Below are 17,739 nucleotides of genomic sequence, written 5' to 3' on the forward strand. Positions count from 1 at the left end.
GCTTAGACCCTTTCCTTTTCAGAATCAAAATATTATCCATTTACTGTACTAAATTTTTTATTCCATCTGTGCAATCGATTGATTTTTCACAAATTAGTCTCTTTATTTTCCACTATTCACATGTTAATTGTAATAAATTCGTCCCTTTTTCAAACATATTATCCAACTTAATTTTTCTACAGTTGCTTGTAATCGGCTTTAAGTATTTTTTTTAGTGTAAAATAAGTGCGAGGAGAAGTGGATTTGTATGCCACTTATAACATGTTTTTAGTTATATGACATTTTTATAAAAGATCTTCCTTTAATCGTAAGAGATATGAAATATTACACATAATACTGATGCTAACGTTTTGCTAGATGATGCTAACCGAGGCACTGCCCCGGAGGAAGCACCAAGTTAATTTTGAATGAAGGTGCTTGGTTTACGAGAAAAAAAAGAAAAAAAGATTGTATTTCTGTACACACTTATTTTAATTTTATGGATTGAAAATCACTAGGCAATCCAACTGGACGAGCGAACAGTAAAAGTCAAGATTACGTGCAATTAGGTGTAGCGTGTCAAACCTAACAAGATATCTTTCATTTTTATGCATACAAGATCTTCATTTTTACACAAAACAAATCTGAAAAGACCCATTTTCTTTTATTCAATTTATAAGCGGACAAGAGATATCATTTAAGATCATTTCCTAAGGTTAAACTCATAAAAGAACAAAAGAAAAAACAGAGAGAATGATGAAAAGAAAAATAAATAAAAAAATAACAGAAATTCAACGATTTTTCTCTTGCATGAACCCCACTTTCTTGACTTTATGTCCAAAAAATCCAAAATTCTCTAGAGTTTAGCGATTATCTCACAACGAAATCAATTCTCAAATCGATGACGAAGACAGCGATCTTCAATATAAATGCTTGTGGTTTTACACTTACCGAAGTAAATGCATTAAATGAGATTATATATTTTAACGTTAATTTAACTATCTAACAGACGAATAAAGTGTAATTTTTTTTTTAAAATTTAAATCAAAAATATTTAATTAGATCAATATTTATTATTCTCGAAAGTATTCTCACCAATTTGATATTATGAAACGATTTGTTCAATTACAACATAGCTTAATTTAAATTTAAAAAAAAGATGAACTTTTGAAATTTGTAATCCAATCTTCAAATAAACTTTACATATTTATGAACCTGTAAAGACCGAAATATTTGTTTCTAAATATAGAAATATGATATTTTCCACTTTAAAAAAAATCAAATATTAATTACGTAAATTGAGACAAAGATAGTAAGAGTTGAGGAGTTCAATTACAGCATAGCTTAATTTAAATGTCTAAATAGAAAATTGTCACAAATTTAAGGGGCTGAATATGTATTAAGTCTTATCTTTTCTATAGTGCAAAATAAGTACAATTAAATATTAAAATTCAAACATGAACCCCACTATCTTCGCTGTTATGTCCAAACCCCCCAAAACTCTCTAGATTCTCTCCATTATCACCAAAAATGGATTCTCGAATTGACGATGAAGACGGCGATCTTCTCCCTTCAACTTCAAGCAACAATAGCTCCAATCGCCGTAATAATTTCCACTGTTACAGTGAAAAATTCACTTTCAATAACTCCGATTCCGATTCCGACGCCGGCGAACTCGCCGGAAATTCAGTTCGGAAACTCAGCTTAGACGAAACGAACCGAACTCCGAAGCTATTCGATCGGTTTTACGCCACGTCATCTTCTGATGACGAGGATTTCAGCTCCGGTTCAGGTCAAAACGGTGTCGTTAGGAAACGACTTGATAATATGATTCAATTCCTTGACCGTAAAATTACTTCGGAACAAACTGTTAGTAACAGTAATGTTAAAGGTGAATCTCAAGGTTTACCTGAGTTTATAGGTAAATATTTATCCATTCACTGTTACTAATAAGGACCTGTTTGGCGCCATGAGAATTTTTTTCACTTTATTTGAAAATTAGCATTTGGCCATGCAAAAATCATGTTTTCACTTTCGGTACATTCAAACAACCAAATATTCATTGCAAAAACTATAATCAAACACAACTCGAACTTCAAAATTTCAAATAAAGTGAAAAATATTTGGTTTTCATGGCCAAATGCCTATTTAAAATTTTATACATTTAGGTGTTGTTTGGTAGCTTGTTAGAGTTATGCAGGTATTAGTAATACAGAGGTTAGCTATGAGAAAATCTATTTATTATTTTATGCAGTCTAGTTATTCATGTATTAGTTATTTCATCTTCTGTCCTTTGTAACTTATACATGTATTAGTTATGCAGATTTCTAAATTGCTGTATAGGTGTGTTGAATTTTGTACAAGCAAAAGAATGCTTCCAAATATGATATTACTGCCCCTATCCAGCTACGAAATGACCCCTCTGTGTAATTGATTGATTTTCACAAAATTATTCACTTTGTTTTCCACTTATCACGTGTTTACGGTAAATTCGTCCTGAGTTTATAGGTAAAGGTGGTGGTGCCGGCATTTTCAAGTTACCGGTACGTGGCGCGGTGCATCCTGACCGTCCACCATCGTTGGATTTACGGCCACATCCGTTGAGAGAAAGGCAAATTGGGAGATTTTTGAGGAATGTATTATGTACGGATGATGGATTATGGGCCGGGTCGGAGTGTGGAGTTCGTGTATGGAATTTATCGGAAATGTATGAGGCTGCTGAGGATGAGGACGAGGATGATGTTGCACCTTTTGTGGAGTCTGTTAGGACTTCACCAACATTGTGCCTCGTTGAAGATCTTTGGGAATAGGTTTCAATTTGTTTGTCTTACTTTCCTTTTTAGTTCGTTTAAAAAAAGATGTCTCTTCCCCCCTTTGGCAACTCTTTAGTAACAACTTTGCACATGACATGTTTAAGACCACAAGATTTAAGGACATTTTGGTACATTCTACGTATCTTTAGTTAAAAACCACAAGATTGAAAAGCCTTTTTTACTTTTTTAAACTCTGTGTCGAGTCAAAACCAGACAAACAAATTGAAAGAGGGGAGTAAAATATTTAATTCAAAAACTCATGAATCTTTGAATGTGCTCTGCAATTCTCCACTCTCCTCTATAATATGAAAAATAGCTAACAGCATCCTTATTTATAATCGTGTGAAACCTACTTCAACTCAGAACATGAAAATGTATTCCTATATAAATTTGACTATAAATCCTTACTAGACATGAGTTAAATTACCAAATCCTAGCCAATTTTGCTTTCCTGATTCCTACTAACGTTGAATTATTTTTTCCAATAGGTTGATATGGAGTGGACATAAAGATGGTAGAATTAGGTGTTGGAAGATGGATAATGAGATTAGTAGTAGAGAGAAAATTTGTGGAAGAGATCCTTTGAAAGAAGTGCTATCGTGGCAAGCTCATCATCACGGTCCGGTTCTTTCCATGGTCATGACTTCGTATGGTAATGTTTTGAGTCTTTCGCGATTACGTTTCTGTGTAATTGCATCTAATGTGCATTATTTGTGTTGTGTAAAATGCAAGTAGTTCTTTTAAAAGTTTACTTTCCATATTGCACTTTTGGCGCTGCACTTTATGTGGGAGAGGCAGGGTGCTAGCCCATCTCCTCTCCTCCTTATTATTAGTAGTTTTTAGTAATCACGTAGTTTCTTATTCTTCAATGTGTATTACTATCCGTTGCTTCATTTGCTCTATGTCTTGATACTTCAAAGAACTTCTCTTTTGAGCCGAGGGTCTATTGGAAACAACCTCTGTACCCCACAAAGGTAGGGGTAAGGTAAGGTCTTCGTACATCCTACCCTCTCCGGACCCCACTTGTGGGATTACACTGGGTATGTTGTTGTTTGTATTGCATTTTTGGCGCTGTAAATACCAAATTTAGTAATGTAGCCTTTAATTGTGCTTGATCATCTTAGATGAGCTATTAAAAAAGTTAGTGCTCATTTTCTTCTGCTATTACAATTGTAAATAGGCAGTATGTTAGGCAAAGCCTGGGATAAAAATCCCACATATTTTTTTTCCTTGGTGCAGAAGGAACAAAAATGTAATTGCACTATTTTTGGAGGTCAAAGTGAGTTTACAAATCAGTTAGCTGCAAGTATTAAATTGTGAAGGGCTCTACCTATGTGAATAATCTGCCAAATCACTTCAGCAATTCAATGACCGACTAGAATTTTAGAATCTTCATCTTTTTGATAAGCTTTAGGGGCAATTCATGTGGTTTACGGGGAGGATTAGGTGATTATAAGAATTAAGATTACTGACCCCCAAAAAATGGATTAGGGGATTAAGATAAGGCCGATTTTCCAATCCACTTTTACTTATAAAAAAAGCAAAGAAAGATAAGCTCGATTAGAGTAGGTATTAAGATGCTGTTCTATTTATGATGAGATATGATTAGGAGGAGTGTTATTCATGTTGTAGTGCAATGTTGTTGGAGAATTTATGTCCCGTGCAAGAGAGAAAGAAACTCCATCTATACTCCGTGTTAGCCACTTGTATGGTGGTGCTCCTTCCTCAAGCAAGCAGTTCAATGTAGCCATGAAAACAACTTGCTATCGTGATGGTCGTTTATTTGTTGAAAGTTTCTCACAAGTAACTCGGAAAAGGGACTAGGAAGAAAATAAAAGTAGCTCTGAGATTTGCTGCCTTCTTCTGCTACCAGAAAAAGCATTTAGATGCATCTCTCTTTCACTCTTGACTTGCAGTGTGATGCATCGATATCCAAAGTGGCCTTGTTAGTCTCTATTTTCTCCTTGATGAGTAAAATTAGTTCCATTTAGACTAGGCTGAGAAAATGCCAGTTTTACAATTAGTGGGAGTAACTCAAGAAAAAAGTGCTTACTTTTACTTATATTTACAAAATTTTAAAAGCTGTGCTTGATTCTGTTCTGACGAGCAATATTATTTAGGCGATCTGTGGTCTGGATCTGAGGGTGGTTCCATCAAGATCTGGCCGTGGGAAGGAATTGAGAAATCGATTTCTCTGATAAATGAGGAAAGGCATATGGCTGCTCTGTCGATAGAGAGGTCATACGTGGATCTAAGGAGTCAAACTATGCATAATGGAACAGGCAATAACATATTTTCTGCTGATGTCAAATATATGCTGTCTGATCGCTCTGGAGCAAAAGTTTGGACTGCTGGTTATTTGTCATTTGCACTTTGGTGAGTACCTTCCGAATCATTTTACAAACAAGGTTCTTCATTTATGTTCTTTTGGTAGTTTTTGCATTGTTGACACCATTTATTTTTTAATCACTTAATGTTACAATGAACAAGCGTAATAATGTTATGCTTACCAGACCTTAATGCATGACGTAGTTTCTTATTCCTTGATGTGTATTACTATCTGTTGCCACATTTTTTTCTATATCTTGTTATTTTGCTATCTCTTTTCTGACATTATTGTGCCAGGTACTTTTTCTGAGCCGAGGGTCTACCGGAAACAGCCTCTCTACCTCACAAAGGTAGAGGTAAGGTCTGCGTACATCCTACCCTCCTTAGACCCCACTTGTGGGATCACATTGTGTTTGTTGTTTTTACCACACCTTAAAATTCTATAAATCATCAGTCATTCATGAATACACTCACAGAGGCATGTCTTTAATTGAAGATAGACGTGCTAGTCTTGAATTTCTGCCATGTGGTTTCCTTATTTTGTTTAAAAAATATTTAAACTTTTAGTGCATCTGAAAGATTTTATCTGCATGTCTAAGGTTTTGCACTGCTAGATTTTGTGGGTGTTTCAAAATGAAATCTAATTATTCAGGTCATCTAGTTCTGATTATGTGGATTGTTTCTTTTCAATTGCCTTTTCCTTGCAGGGATGCACAGACAAGAGTGTTACTGAAAATCTTTAACACAGATGGTCAGGTTGAAAATATATTAGCAGCACAAGATCCTGTCATTGAAGATGAAATGAGGATGAAAGTTGTGACCAATCAAAAAAAGGACAAGTCTCAAAGTTCAATCAGCTTCTTTCAGCGTTCACGCAATGCTATCTTAGGAGCAGCTGATGCTGTTCGTAGGGTTGCGGCAAAAGGAGGATTAGGAGACGATAATCGGAGAACTGAAGCATTGATCATTACAGTCGATGGAATGATATGGAGTGGATGTGCAAATGGATTACTTGTCCAATGGGATAGAAATGGCAATCGTTTGCAAGATTTCCATTATCACGCATTCTCTGTTCAATGCCTATGCACATATGGGTCACGGATTTGGGTAGGTTATGCTAGTGGCTATATGCAGGTATTGGATCTTAATGGTAATCTACTTGGAGGATGGATGGCTCATAGTAGCCCTGTAATAGATTTGTCTGTGGGTGGAGGTTATGTTTTCACTTTGGCTAATCATGGTGGTATACGAGGTTGGAGTGTGATATCTCCCGGACCAGTGGATGGTATTTTGCGTTCAGAGTTAGCAAGCAAGGAATTTTTGTATACTAGGCTAGAGAATTTAAAAATATTGGCTGGTACATGGAATGTTGCACAAGGAAGAGCTTCTCCTGATTCACTTATATCATGGCTAGGTTCTGCAGCAGCAGATATTGGCATTGTTGTTGTTGGCTTGCAGGAAGTGGACATGGGTGCTGGTTTTCTTGCAATGTCTGCTGCTAAAGAATCAGTAAGATTCGTACCGTCACCCTGTTCTCCCCACCCCATCTGTCCTCTCTTCGGTCTCTATACTGGTGTTGCTTTCTTCTCTCAGAAATGTCTAGATAGTTGTTCAACTAAGCTCTAAAGTGGTAAGACACCTGTAAATGAGAGGAAGACTGTTTTAATTGGCCACTGACTAAGTGGAGAAGAGTCCCAAAGTTCTAGTCTCACTTAAAGCGCTTCTAATGCCCAAAAGCATTTCTTTTTGTTATCACATCCAAGCACCATATAGGCGCTCATTTTCTAAGGACCACCAAACCTCTCTTGTTGAGGTAACTTTGTAGGCTGAATGAAGTCAAGATCAAAGTACTGGTAATTTTGATTTGTAGCTAGACATGATAAAAACAAGTTACTAGAGAAAATCCATTTATTATTAGCTAATCTGCTTTTATATTTGTGTGTGTGTCCGTGTGTGTATATATTCAATGTAGAATATGAGAACCTTCTACAGATGGCAAAGTCTAAAGGCAATTAGCATGCCTTTCTTAACTCTGTTTACGTTGATGTTCAATTATAAAAAATATTTTTGCATTAATTTTCTTTCCTAAAATTTCATTGACCCTAAGAATGGTGAAAATATTATCTAGTGAGAAATTTATAAATGGTGAAAATATTATCTAGTGAGAAATTTATAACTAGAATGGTTTTATGATCGACTTGAGCATATTATTTTTCCGGCTGGTCTTTTTCTCAGGCACTTTAGTCCGTGCAAGATAATTCTCAATATACCAACTACAGAAATGACATAAATAGAAAAGCTGGAGCTTGTACTTATCCGGAAAGAAAAGGCACAAATACAGGAAATTGGTTACCGTTTCCTGATCAGTAAAGACAAGATGTACTATTTTATATCATCGATGTGTCTTTGCGATGTTGTAAATCACTTTTAATTTTATATCAAGCCTCCAGTTAAACTCAAAAAGCCTTTGCACGATAAAGATAATGTGATCTAGACTTGCATCTTCCTATTTAGCTGTGCGATACGTCTTTCTGTCCATCATTGTTTCTGTTCCTATGGCTTGCATTCTTTTTTATACTATAATCCTTCAGACATACTAAAAGAGACAGAAAGATTTTAATTCTTCCACATTTTAGATGCAGGTAGGTCTTGAAGGAAGTTCTGCTGGTCAATGGTGGTTGGAAATGATTGGAAAAACCTTGGATGAAGGATCGACTTTTATCCGTGTTGGCTTTAGGCAGTTGGCAGGCCTGGTTATTTCTGTCTGGTAGGTTTTGCTTATGGATCCTGTGCACTAGGCTTGGGCAACTTTGGTATTTAGCATTTAAGCTTGATGCTGTCAGCTCATACTATTGGTTTCTTAGTGTTCTGCTTCTGAGGACTCACATTAGGTTTCACATTACTTGAGATGAAATGTGAGTTCAATATTTGGCTGGCAATTTGGAAGTTTACACTCTTTAGATACCCACATCAAGAATTTTATTGTCAACACCCACCTCAAGATGCAATATTTGTACTAGATGACTTTTATCTTTGGATCTTCTCTTTTGACTAAACTCACGAGTTCCATTATAAAAAAGACAAACCATCTAACCCTAACTTACCCCTTCCTCCAGTTGCGGAACACAATTTGTACTCCGATGAATGAAAGTCAACTTTCCTGATTATTTTGTGTAGACTAGGGTCTGCATGTTCAATTTGACTGCCTATCTAAGCAATTTCCTTTTGATGAATAAACGATCTTTTAGCTAGATTTAACGAGCCGGGGCCTCTAACTTCATCAATATAAAAAATTAAACTGGGGCCTCTATTTGTACATGTGTCTGATATATCTGATAAAACAAAAATATTCTTCAGGGTCAGAAGTAATATTAGTCGTTATGTCGGCGATGTTGATGTTGCAGCAGTACCTTGTGGTTTCGGGCGCGCAATTGGGAACAAGGTATGGCTGTGTTCTTCTTTTTGCTGTTTCTTGATGGATCTAATAATATTATGCTGAAAGTTAAAGAGAAATTAGTTGTTTGGTGGTGACTAGCTTTATTTAGATACATAAGAACAGAATTAGGCAAGTTATAATCTAGAACTTCTCTCTTACTTGGAGTCACCCTACACATGGAGTTGGTTTAAGCATGATTTCTTCTTGGGTTTTTGCAATATTTTGTTACACCAGAAGTTCCTTTACAGCTCTCTAATACACTAGAGAAAGTAGCATAATTCTATCAGAATACAATTATCCTAACTGTAAGTTTCTTCATATGAACATCAGTAATACTACCATAATCTTGAGCGTCCATTGAAACAATTTGGTTGGACATACTTGAAACACATGTCTGCTCTGACCCTATCCATTAAATAATTTTTTTTGCTGTTTTTGACAAGTAAATATCATTCTTTGTATTTGTGATATTAATTTTAATTATGGTCCTCCAAACAGGGAGCAGTAGGATTGAGGATGAGAGTGTACGATCGTACTGTGTGCTTTGTGAACTGTCACTTTGCTGCACATTTAGAAGCTGTCGGTCGCCGGAATGCTGATTTTGACCATGTTTATCGAAATATGATCTTTAGTCGGCCATCAAACTTCCTCAATGCTGCAGCTGGTATGGTGCCGTACCTATTCTCAGCTTGCTTGCTTGCCTGCTCTATGTATTTAATCTGGGTTGCTTATGGTTATCGGTTGCCATTGGTCCTTTCTGTTGCAGCTGGCGTCTCATCTGCGATTCAAATGCTTCGCAGTGCAAATGTATGTACTTACTTGAATTGTCAATAGTCTTCTTAAAATATTCCCTTCCTTCTTCGGAGTAGTATATTTCAATTGGTACAGAATAAAAACATTGAATTTTGCTTGTCAGGGTGCGTTTAATTCGGCAGAAGCAATGCCTGAGCTATCTGAGGCAGATATGGTTGTGTTTCTTGGTGACTTGAACTATCGGCTGGATGGCATTTCTTATGATGAAGCAAGAGATTTTATTTCCCAAAGGTGCTTTGATTGGCTTAGAGAGAGAGACCAGTTGCATACAGAGATGGAAGCGGGCAATGTCTTCCAAGGAATGCGTGAAGCTGTCATCGGATTTCCTCCAACATACAAATTTGAGAGGCATCAAATTGGCTTAGCAGGTACCTGTATCAGTTCTGGTGTTGAATGTTGTAATACTCTCCTTTCATATTTTTTAGACAGAATGAAATGCTCTCTCTCTCTCGTCCTCTGCGCTTCTCTCTTCTGAATGTTTGATGTGGTTATAATTGTCTCATTTTAAGGGTATGATTCTGGTGAAAAGAAGCGGATTCCTGCCTGGTGTGACAGAATTTTGTATCGTGATAGCCGTTCTACTTCAGCTTCCACGTGCAGCTTAGATTGTCCTGTCGTCTCATCAGTTCTGCAGTAAGTTTTCCATAAATGTTTCTGTGGCTTTTCTTTCTTCTCTTTCCAGTTCCTGTTTTTTACTTTATACAAGAGTAAAACCAGGAGTTGGTGTTTCATCCTCCATTTCTCCATCCGCTTCCCAATATTTGTCAACCTCCCACTCTTTCTTTTTTCATATGTATGTGTATCAATCATTGCTCACTTCTTTTTTTCTTTTTTGTATAAACACTTCTGTTTCCTCTGTTCCTACACGTCTAAAAGCCTCTCCGTTGATAGGTATGAAGCTTGCATGGACGTGACAGATAGTGACCACAAGCCAGTTCGGTGCATATTCAATGTGGAGATTGCTCGAGTGGATGAATCTGTGAGAAGGCAAGAATATGGGGAAATCATTAGATCAAATGAGAAAGTTGTGCTTATGCTTCGGGAACTGAATAGAGTTCCAGAATCAATAGTCAGCACAAACAACATAATCCTCCAGAACTCGGATGCATCCATCTTGCGCATTACAAATAAGAGCGGGAAAAACAAAGCTATTTTTGAAATAATTTGTGAAGGCGAGTCCACTGTTAAAGATGATGGGCAGGTGTTTGATTATCGTGCAAGAGGTTCTTTTGGTTTCCCTCGTTGGCTTGAGGTAACTTCCACTTCTTAAATTGGAGGATCAGAGCTTTTTTGTCATTTTAGTACCTGGGGCTTTGGTGGCGAGGGTTCTATATTTTTTACTCGTGAGACTTTTTGAAGTGATTCCTCTCTTCCCCTTTCTTTGTTTTCTTCCTTTTTTGTTATTTTTTTTTTCCAGACTGGAAGATTGGAAGTCACAACCAGTTCAGTCCCTCTGAACATTCTCATGAACCATGATTTTAGTATTCGCACTTGCCTATTCTAGAAATCTGAACATCAGAAGTTCTATGCCTCCCTTAGCATCTTATTTGGTTGGGACCAACTGGCTTTTGCCCTTAAAGCTACCTGTATCATAAAGAACTTAGGAATTAGGATACATGCATAGGCTTTTATTTCTCGATGTTGCAGAAGACGGAAATACATAAATGAAAAAAACATTGTAGTGGAACATGTATTTTCTAAATGAAAAGACACCAAGAAAAAAGACGAATTTAGCAGTAAATGAGTTGAGTGACTTATTAAGAACTGTGGTTTTCTGATTTGGATATGGTTAGACCAATACCAAGTTCCATTTGAGAAAGGGTTAGTGTCCCAGTGTAGCTTCAAAATCTGTTATTCTATTATGTTGTCCTTAAAAGAAGAGCTATTTATAGTTTCATAAGCTAAATTTGCACTCGAAATATTGGATTTTAAGAATCTTATGCATTTGGGTTGAACTTCAACAGGTTAATCCTTTAGAAGGCGTCATTGCACCAGACCAAATTGTTGAAATCTCAGTTCACCATGAAGATCACCAGACACTTGAGGAGTTTGTTGATGGAGTTCCTCAAAACTCTTGGTGTGAAGATGCCAAGGATAAGGAAGTCGTATTGGCAATCAATGTACGCGGTTGCTTCTCAACGGAAAGAAAATGTCACCGTGTCCGTGTACGCCACTGCTTTTCAGGGAAGCCTTTGCCAGCAGAGGTTAGCCCCAACAACTCTAACCATTTGCAGCCAAATGTCCTTCGCCGCTCTGATTTTAAACCCAGTGGCTTTTCGCCTGATGTTGTTGATGACCTAATAAATCTAAACAGTCCTTGCATATCTCCACGTTGAGCCACACCCACATCCAATTTCCGTGTTTCAGTACAACGAACCTGCAAAGGAATGTGTGTATGTAAATAGTCACCAAAGGGACTAGTGTTCAACTTCTCAATAGGAAATTATTGTTGAATATGTCATTCTTTTGAGCTGGCCGCTTTCGGATTTTTCAGGCAGTCACTTTAATTTGAACGTGTATAGCATAAATTGCGCACTTGCAATGACATAGAGTTAGTTGTGTATGTAACCATTTAAGGTATCCGAGTGAGTGTCGCATTGAGTTGAACCCATCTAAAGTTGTGGTGTGGGTTTGACCTCTTTGAGAATTCTTTTTGATATGCTTCTTGTTTCTACATTTTCAGTTTTGGGAGGAGATATGTGCATTTGTAATACATTTAGCAGGGAAAGGAGGCATGTGATATGTTTTCCCCTCTCTAGCATTGTTTTTTGTTTATTTTTCTCTTCCCCCCGCAATCCCCCCCCCCCCCCTGGCACTGTAGATATTCCATTACTAGGGTTGAATTAAATGAAAAACAAGGAAATTGGGGACTGCTCTTCTTGTTATCAGTGAATTAATACGCTTAGGGGTCGTTTGTGTTTGAAGAATAATTCAAAGTGGTAGGAATCGAATTTGTTGAGGATGGTATTTTGCAAACATGTAATACCGAGATTATAATGTTGGTATTATAATATCAGGATTAAATAATAACCGAATTATTTAGTGAATGTATTTTTTTTGTGGATGTTTGATTTATTGTACTAAAATGAAAAATACTTAATATAACATAAAATATGTATTTGGTTGTGCAGCAGATACTTAGGGACCATAACAGAGATATACACGCCGGACAACTAATTTACTGTCACTTTAGCCAAGGTTTTTTATTTCACCCGATCAGCCAGAGTCTTTGTTTAATCCAGCAAAAGAAAAGGTCTACATAGACCTTTTAGGTATAACCAGCAACATCACAAGTTTCATCTCCAGCACGACAATACAACCGAAGCTTCATCTTCACCATCAGACTTTATCCACCATCAGACTTTATCTCTGCACTAGAACATAATTCCAATCCGCAATAAAAAGAAAAGGTCTACCCAACATCCACCGGAAAACACATAATCTTCACCATCACGACTTACCGTAATTAATGTGAAAAATCTCCAATAACAAGGGGAAAAGAGGAAAATTCAGATAGAGAAGAAGAGATGAAACCAATCATAAATCCTTCGCAAACCAATATGTATAAACAATGTATAAATATGCATATATATAGTGTATAAATATAATATCGTATAAAGGTGCATATACACCTCTTATACATTGTTATATAGTGTATTTTTGCTACCTCGTATTGTATAAAGGTGTATACGCAATGTATACAGATGTATATATAATGTATAATAGTGTATAACTCCTTTGGTATTGTGAACAAATACTTATAATTTTGAGTTAAATAATTAGAAATAGAATCTAATTTATACTTTTATTTATTTTCAACTTGACAAAAAATTTAAGCATATAAATTTGTTAAATAAGAAAAATATTAATAGCGAAAGAAATTAGAAACAAAGCAAAATCAATTATAGTATAATGTTAAATGTCACATTGGTCAAATGCAAATGAAATAACAAGCATGAGATAGTAGAAAATAAAATATATTCTCAATCAAGTGTCATTATTTTTTCTGTTACACTTATTTTAACAAATAAAAATTATCAATATTCTTTTATACATTAAGTTATTTCACTGCTAAATAAACATGAATTGTCCATGAAAAGTTAAACAGTAAAATTTGTTGCAAATCCTATTAAGCAATGGATTAGTATTGAATTATCTCTTCTTTCAATTTAGGTTAATGAGAAACTTTACAAGACCCAACAAAAAATCTTTGATTCTACATTACCAGTCATTGCATCACCAACCACTATTTATAAGAAGAAAAACAACACCTGGATGCGAGGCTAGCAAATGATTTGGTTTATCTCATGATGACCAAAGTAATTTTGGTCAACTAATCACAATTTTAAGACTCCTAAGCTGAATTCGGTTAGTATGGCTGAAAATTAACATCCTGAACCAATACCAAGTAACATCCTGAAAACAATAAGCAAAATACCAAAACAATTAGTTACAAATTTCATGAAATTAGCTTCTAAAAGATTTAAGACAAGTTGGCAAAATCCATCAATTGTTTAATTGTCTCTCTGACCCGTCCGGATTTAAATGGTTAACTTAAGATTATGACTCGCTGGTCGACTTGATCCAACGGGTTGAAGTCAAAATGACCCATCAAGCTATGGGATAAACCAGGTCAAAATAATGTACTTTGACATGTCAAATCTTAACACAAACCCAAATATCAGTAATCATATTTGGAAATTGAGTATTTGAAACATTTTAAGCTAATAATCTTTTTAACAAAAATACATTAGTTTTTTTTTTCCCTAAATAAAGTTAAATCAAAGATTAGACCCAATTATCTCGCCATCTTGATTTTTATTTTTCTGAATGGGTTAATTCCTTTGACCTACTATTAATACAAGCTGAACAAACACGTCCATTTGACACCTCTAAATTTAAAAAAAAAATGAGCAAGGCGTTATACATGACGTATCTTGATTTGTGCATTTGCAGGCAAAGTAGTGTTGATCCACACATCTTGTATCCAATCCATCAAGACAAATATCCTCCGAACTGTATAAAGCAGGGGAACAAGTGCTCTAACTGGAGGAGAAAATAGGGACAATCCACTTATAATATTCTCAGTTAGAATTTGAAACGAAAGCAAGAACAAATGAGGCGTGGCAGACCGAACTGCATGCTGATCACCCCTCGCAAATCCACCCAAAACATATGCCAATGGCAAGAACAGTCCAACAGTAGTGCCAGTGACCATATAAAAACGAAAAAACCGACTGCCCTGGAATATTTCCTGGGAAGTTGAAGTAGTTGTGCCAAGTGATGGAAAGGCGAATCGTGAAAGAAGCAAAAGATATGCGGATGCAAAAGCTGGGAAAACTAGATCAAGTAGAGGTACTCAACCACTGGCTGAGAAAACCATGATGAAAGCGACTAATTGTAGCTCAATTACTCGAAGTGATCCCCTTACACCCACACCTTGTTGTTGTTGTTGTTGATTTCGTTCCTTTTGCTGAGATTTTGTTGAAGAAGTTGTCTCATCTGGACCCGCAGCTAAAGATACCCCTGACATTGTTCAGTTATGCTTTTACTGCCTGAAGTTTTAGTTCCTATGGAAACCCAAAGTTGTATACTAATTTACCTGTCATCCAAAAGCAGAAAACCTTAAGTTTTATGTGACGACGGATATTTAGTAAACATTGATGATATCCAATAAAAAACGACAAGTAATTTGTATCACTTGTAAATTACACTGATGGTGGGGTACGATTATTTTCCTCTGAAGTTGATGGTGGGGTAAGATTAATTTTACTATCTCTTTGATATATTATGTTAGACTTCTAAGGAGGAAATAATATTGAGATAAAACAAATTGGAAAAGACTTGAATGGATGCACCAGATAGGTCATTCATGTCATTACACAAAAATTGCATGTCTATGGTGTTGGACCTGTGCGGGATTTAATACTAAACATGGTATTACTAACATATTAGTTATGCAGGATTTAACACATGAATAACTTAGCTCCAAACCAGGTATCAAACGACCCCTTAGGGAATTGAATCTAAACACCGTGTTGGAGCCGAACATTATCGATACCTAGATTTTGAATTTAATTTTTGTATATATAATGAAATTTTTAATACAAATACCGAATTTGGACTAAAACTATTGGGTTCAATCGAATCCGTTAGTAACCATCTCTAGCTCCACCCCTGTCTAAACCTTAACTATAAACTTCAAAATTGGGAGAAGGAAAATGGGTTTAGAATGAAAAAAAAGATTTACTAATTTTTCTCCTCTGTGTGGGAGGGGGTAGGTGGTAGGGGGTGGGGAAGGGAGGATTAAAGAATAAAAAAAAGAAGTGTGCGGGGTTGTTAATTTATCTGTAGAGAATCTACAAAACAAAACTCCACTTTAAAGGCATTGCAAACATTAAAATCAAGATTGATAGTAAAAGAGTTGCATTCTTATTCCCACAACCGCGGATTACAGCTCTGAAGCAAATTACAACGTGGTAAAAACATGAATTGAAGCAGAAGATGAACCCCTTATACTATACAGATTACATTACAACATGGTAATCCTTAGATCAATGGGTGGCAGAAGAAACCAAATGCCTCCAGAGATATTTGCCAGTAGCCATATCCACGCAGGTCCAAAATCCTTTCCCAATGACGCCGCACACCTGATATGATAACAATTAAAATTGAGGATTTAAAAACAGCAAAGTATGGACCCTAATATAAGGAAATACCTACCTGGGGCGAATTTGAGTCTTTAGGTGAATCGCCGTCGTCGTCAACAGCATTAGGCTGGGATTTGAGGTTCCTGAGAACAAAGAATCCGGCCAGAGTTGCAGACAGGAAAATCAGAACAATTCTGAGGGGACACATTCTTTTCTTTCTCTCTCTACAAGCTAAGCTTCACGTTTTTAGAGAGAGAAAGTATTATTAGAGGAAAATGATAGAACGAATTAAGAAGAAAGTAAGTACACTATGGTCCTTTTTTAAGCAAAGGATAATTCCTACTGCTCCTGGGGGTCGTTTGGTTTGAAGACAAGTTAAGATTAATTATATTGAATTAGTTATTATCCTCCACCTTATGTAGTAGAAAAAGAGTTTGAGAGACCTCAGGGTTATTTTTGTCATTTTTGTTGCTTTAGCCTGTGATTGCTATTTCACCCTTTGTCAGAAATAATTTATCCCAATATTATTTTTAATGCTGGGATTGTATACGATAAAAATCGAGTCAATGTGTGACCGGTGAGACCGGAGCCGAGGATAAGTCCAAACGAGCACGAGCTTGTTCGATCTTTCCTCCACACCGGGGATGCCGAACCAGATATAATTGACCCGAGACAAGATAAGAGTGTCCATTGGTCCGGATAGACCGAGCCTAAATTAGCCTGTCCGTTGGTTCGGATAGCCGGTTGTGAGCTTGTCACGCATCATGAAACCGTTCTGCCATTTGCGCTGACGACCGTACGGGTGTCAGACCGTACGGATCAATCTTATCTTTTTTAGGGTTTTTTATTCATATTGGCTTTTGTATTGTATCTATGGCCCATGAAGCATACCTATAAATAGAGGACATTCCTCCCCTTTTTTGGGGGTTAGCTTCCTTTTTCAGATCTCAATATTGTAATCATCAAACATATAAAAGCTCTCTCTTAAATATTTTGGTCCGGATTTTGTGGTGCTCCTCCTTAGCTTGTTTATCCTTTCAATATTCCTTAGTATATTTGGCATAAATCATCAATTATAGTAAACATATATATAGCATAAACATATATATATATATATAGATATAATTATAAACAAATCCATCGACGCTTCACACCGATCAAATAGATTAAAGTTCATTCACATATCCTATATCTCGTTTACAATTTTAATTGTTACCCGAAATTCGAGATAAACAGGGATAACTTATCCCAGGATTAATAACCAAACAAGGGATATAGTGATAATAAATTTTTATTTCAGAATATTTTTTCTTATCCATAAAACCAAATGACCCCTAGTAATTAATTTCTACAAATTGAAGGTACCATTTTATCCCAGTCACGTTCATGCAACACGGCGCCCTCTTTTATTCTTTCTTTTTCTTATTTAGGTTGGGGCAGGAGAACCTTTTTTTTTTATTATTATTATATTGTTTTGCCGGGTAGGAGAACTTCCCCCATCACCCAACTCCACCAGTTAACACGTAAGGGCAGCTGCTGCTAACCCAAATTGATAGTTGGATCTGAGTGGGATCCCACTTAATTTTAGGGGTGTCAAATAGAGTACGGAACCTAAATGACCCAAAAAAAAAAAAAACGGAAAAGGGTCAAATATACCTTTTGAATTTTTGAAAAATAGTTCGTTAAATACCTTCCGTTATCTTATTGGGCCGATAATGCT

At 36.2% G+C, this 17,739-nt stretch overlaps 1 protein-coding gene and 1 long non-coding RNA gene across 2 annotated transcripts; one reads left to right on the top strand and one right to left on the bottom strand.

Annotated features, from left to right (window-relative positions):
• Positions 1–1,456: 1,456 nt before the first annotated feature.
• Positions 1,457–12,143, top strand: LOC132059044 (type II inositol polyphosphate 5-phosphatase 15). The gene is made up of 13 exons (XM_059451515.1): positions 1,457–1,900; positions 2,488–2,778; positions 3,271–3,444; positions 4,913–5,168; positions 5,828–6,629; positions 7,763–7,887; positions 8,478–8,562; positions 9,055–9,220; positions 9,323–9,363; positions 9,473–9,737; positions 9,879–10,002; positions 10,261–10,621; positions 11,334–12,143. Exons 1-13 carry the CDS (start codon positions 1,510–1,512, stop codon positions 11,703–11,705), a joined length of 3,453 nt encoding a protein of 1,150 aa, XP_059307498.1. The 5' UTR covers positions 1,457–1,509; the 3' UTR covers positions 11,706–12,143.
• A 2,109-nt stretch (positions 12,144–14,252) lies between these two features.
• LOC132060578 (uncharacterized) lies at positions 14,253–16,071 on the bottom strand. The gene is made up of 3 exons (XR_009415954.1): positions 15,766–16,071; positions 14,803–15,556; positions 14,253–14,415 (listed from the first exon to the last, which is right to left on the bottom strand). It is a non-coding gene; the product is annotated as an uncharacterized LOC132060578 (long non-coding RNA).
• Between the last annotated feature and the right edge of the window lie 1,668 nt (positions 16,072–17,739).

The sequence above is a fragment of the Lycium ferocissimum genome, chromosome 6, assembly GCF_029784015.1.
Source record: "Lycium ferocissimum isolate CSIRO_LF1 chromosome 6, AGI_CSIRO_Lferr_CH_V1, whole genome shotgun sequence".
In the NCBI taxonomy this organism is placed as follows: Eukaryota; Viridiplantae; Streptophyta; class Magnoliopsida; order Solanales; family Solanaceae; genus Lycium; species Lycium ferocissimum.

Excerpts from the sequence above, each read along its gene's own strand:
- LOC132059044 (XM_059451515.1), top strand. The coding sequence starts at position 1,510 with ATGGATTCTCGAATTGACGATGAAGACGGCGATCTTCTCCCTTCAACT. Across the intron at positions 6,630-7,762 it reads TGTCTGCTGCTAAAGAATCA|GTAGGTCTTGAAGGAAGTTC; the intron begins GTAAGATTCGTA and ends TTTTAGATGCAG. Across the intron at positions 10,622-11,333 it reads GTTTCCCTCGTTGGCTTGAG|GTTAATCCTTTAGAAGGCGT; the intron begins GTAACTTCCACT and ends GAACTTCAACAG.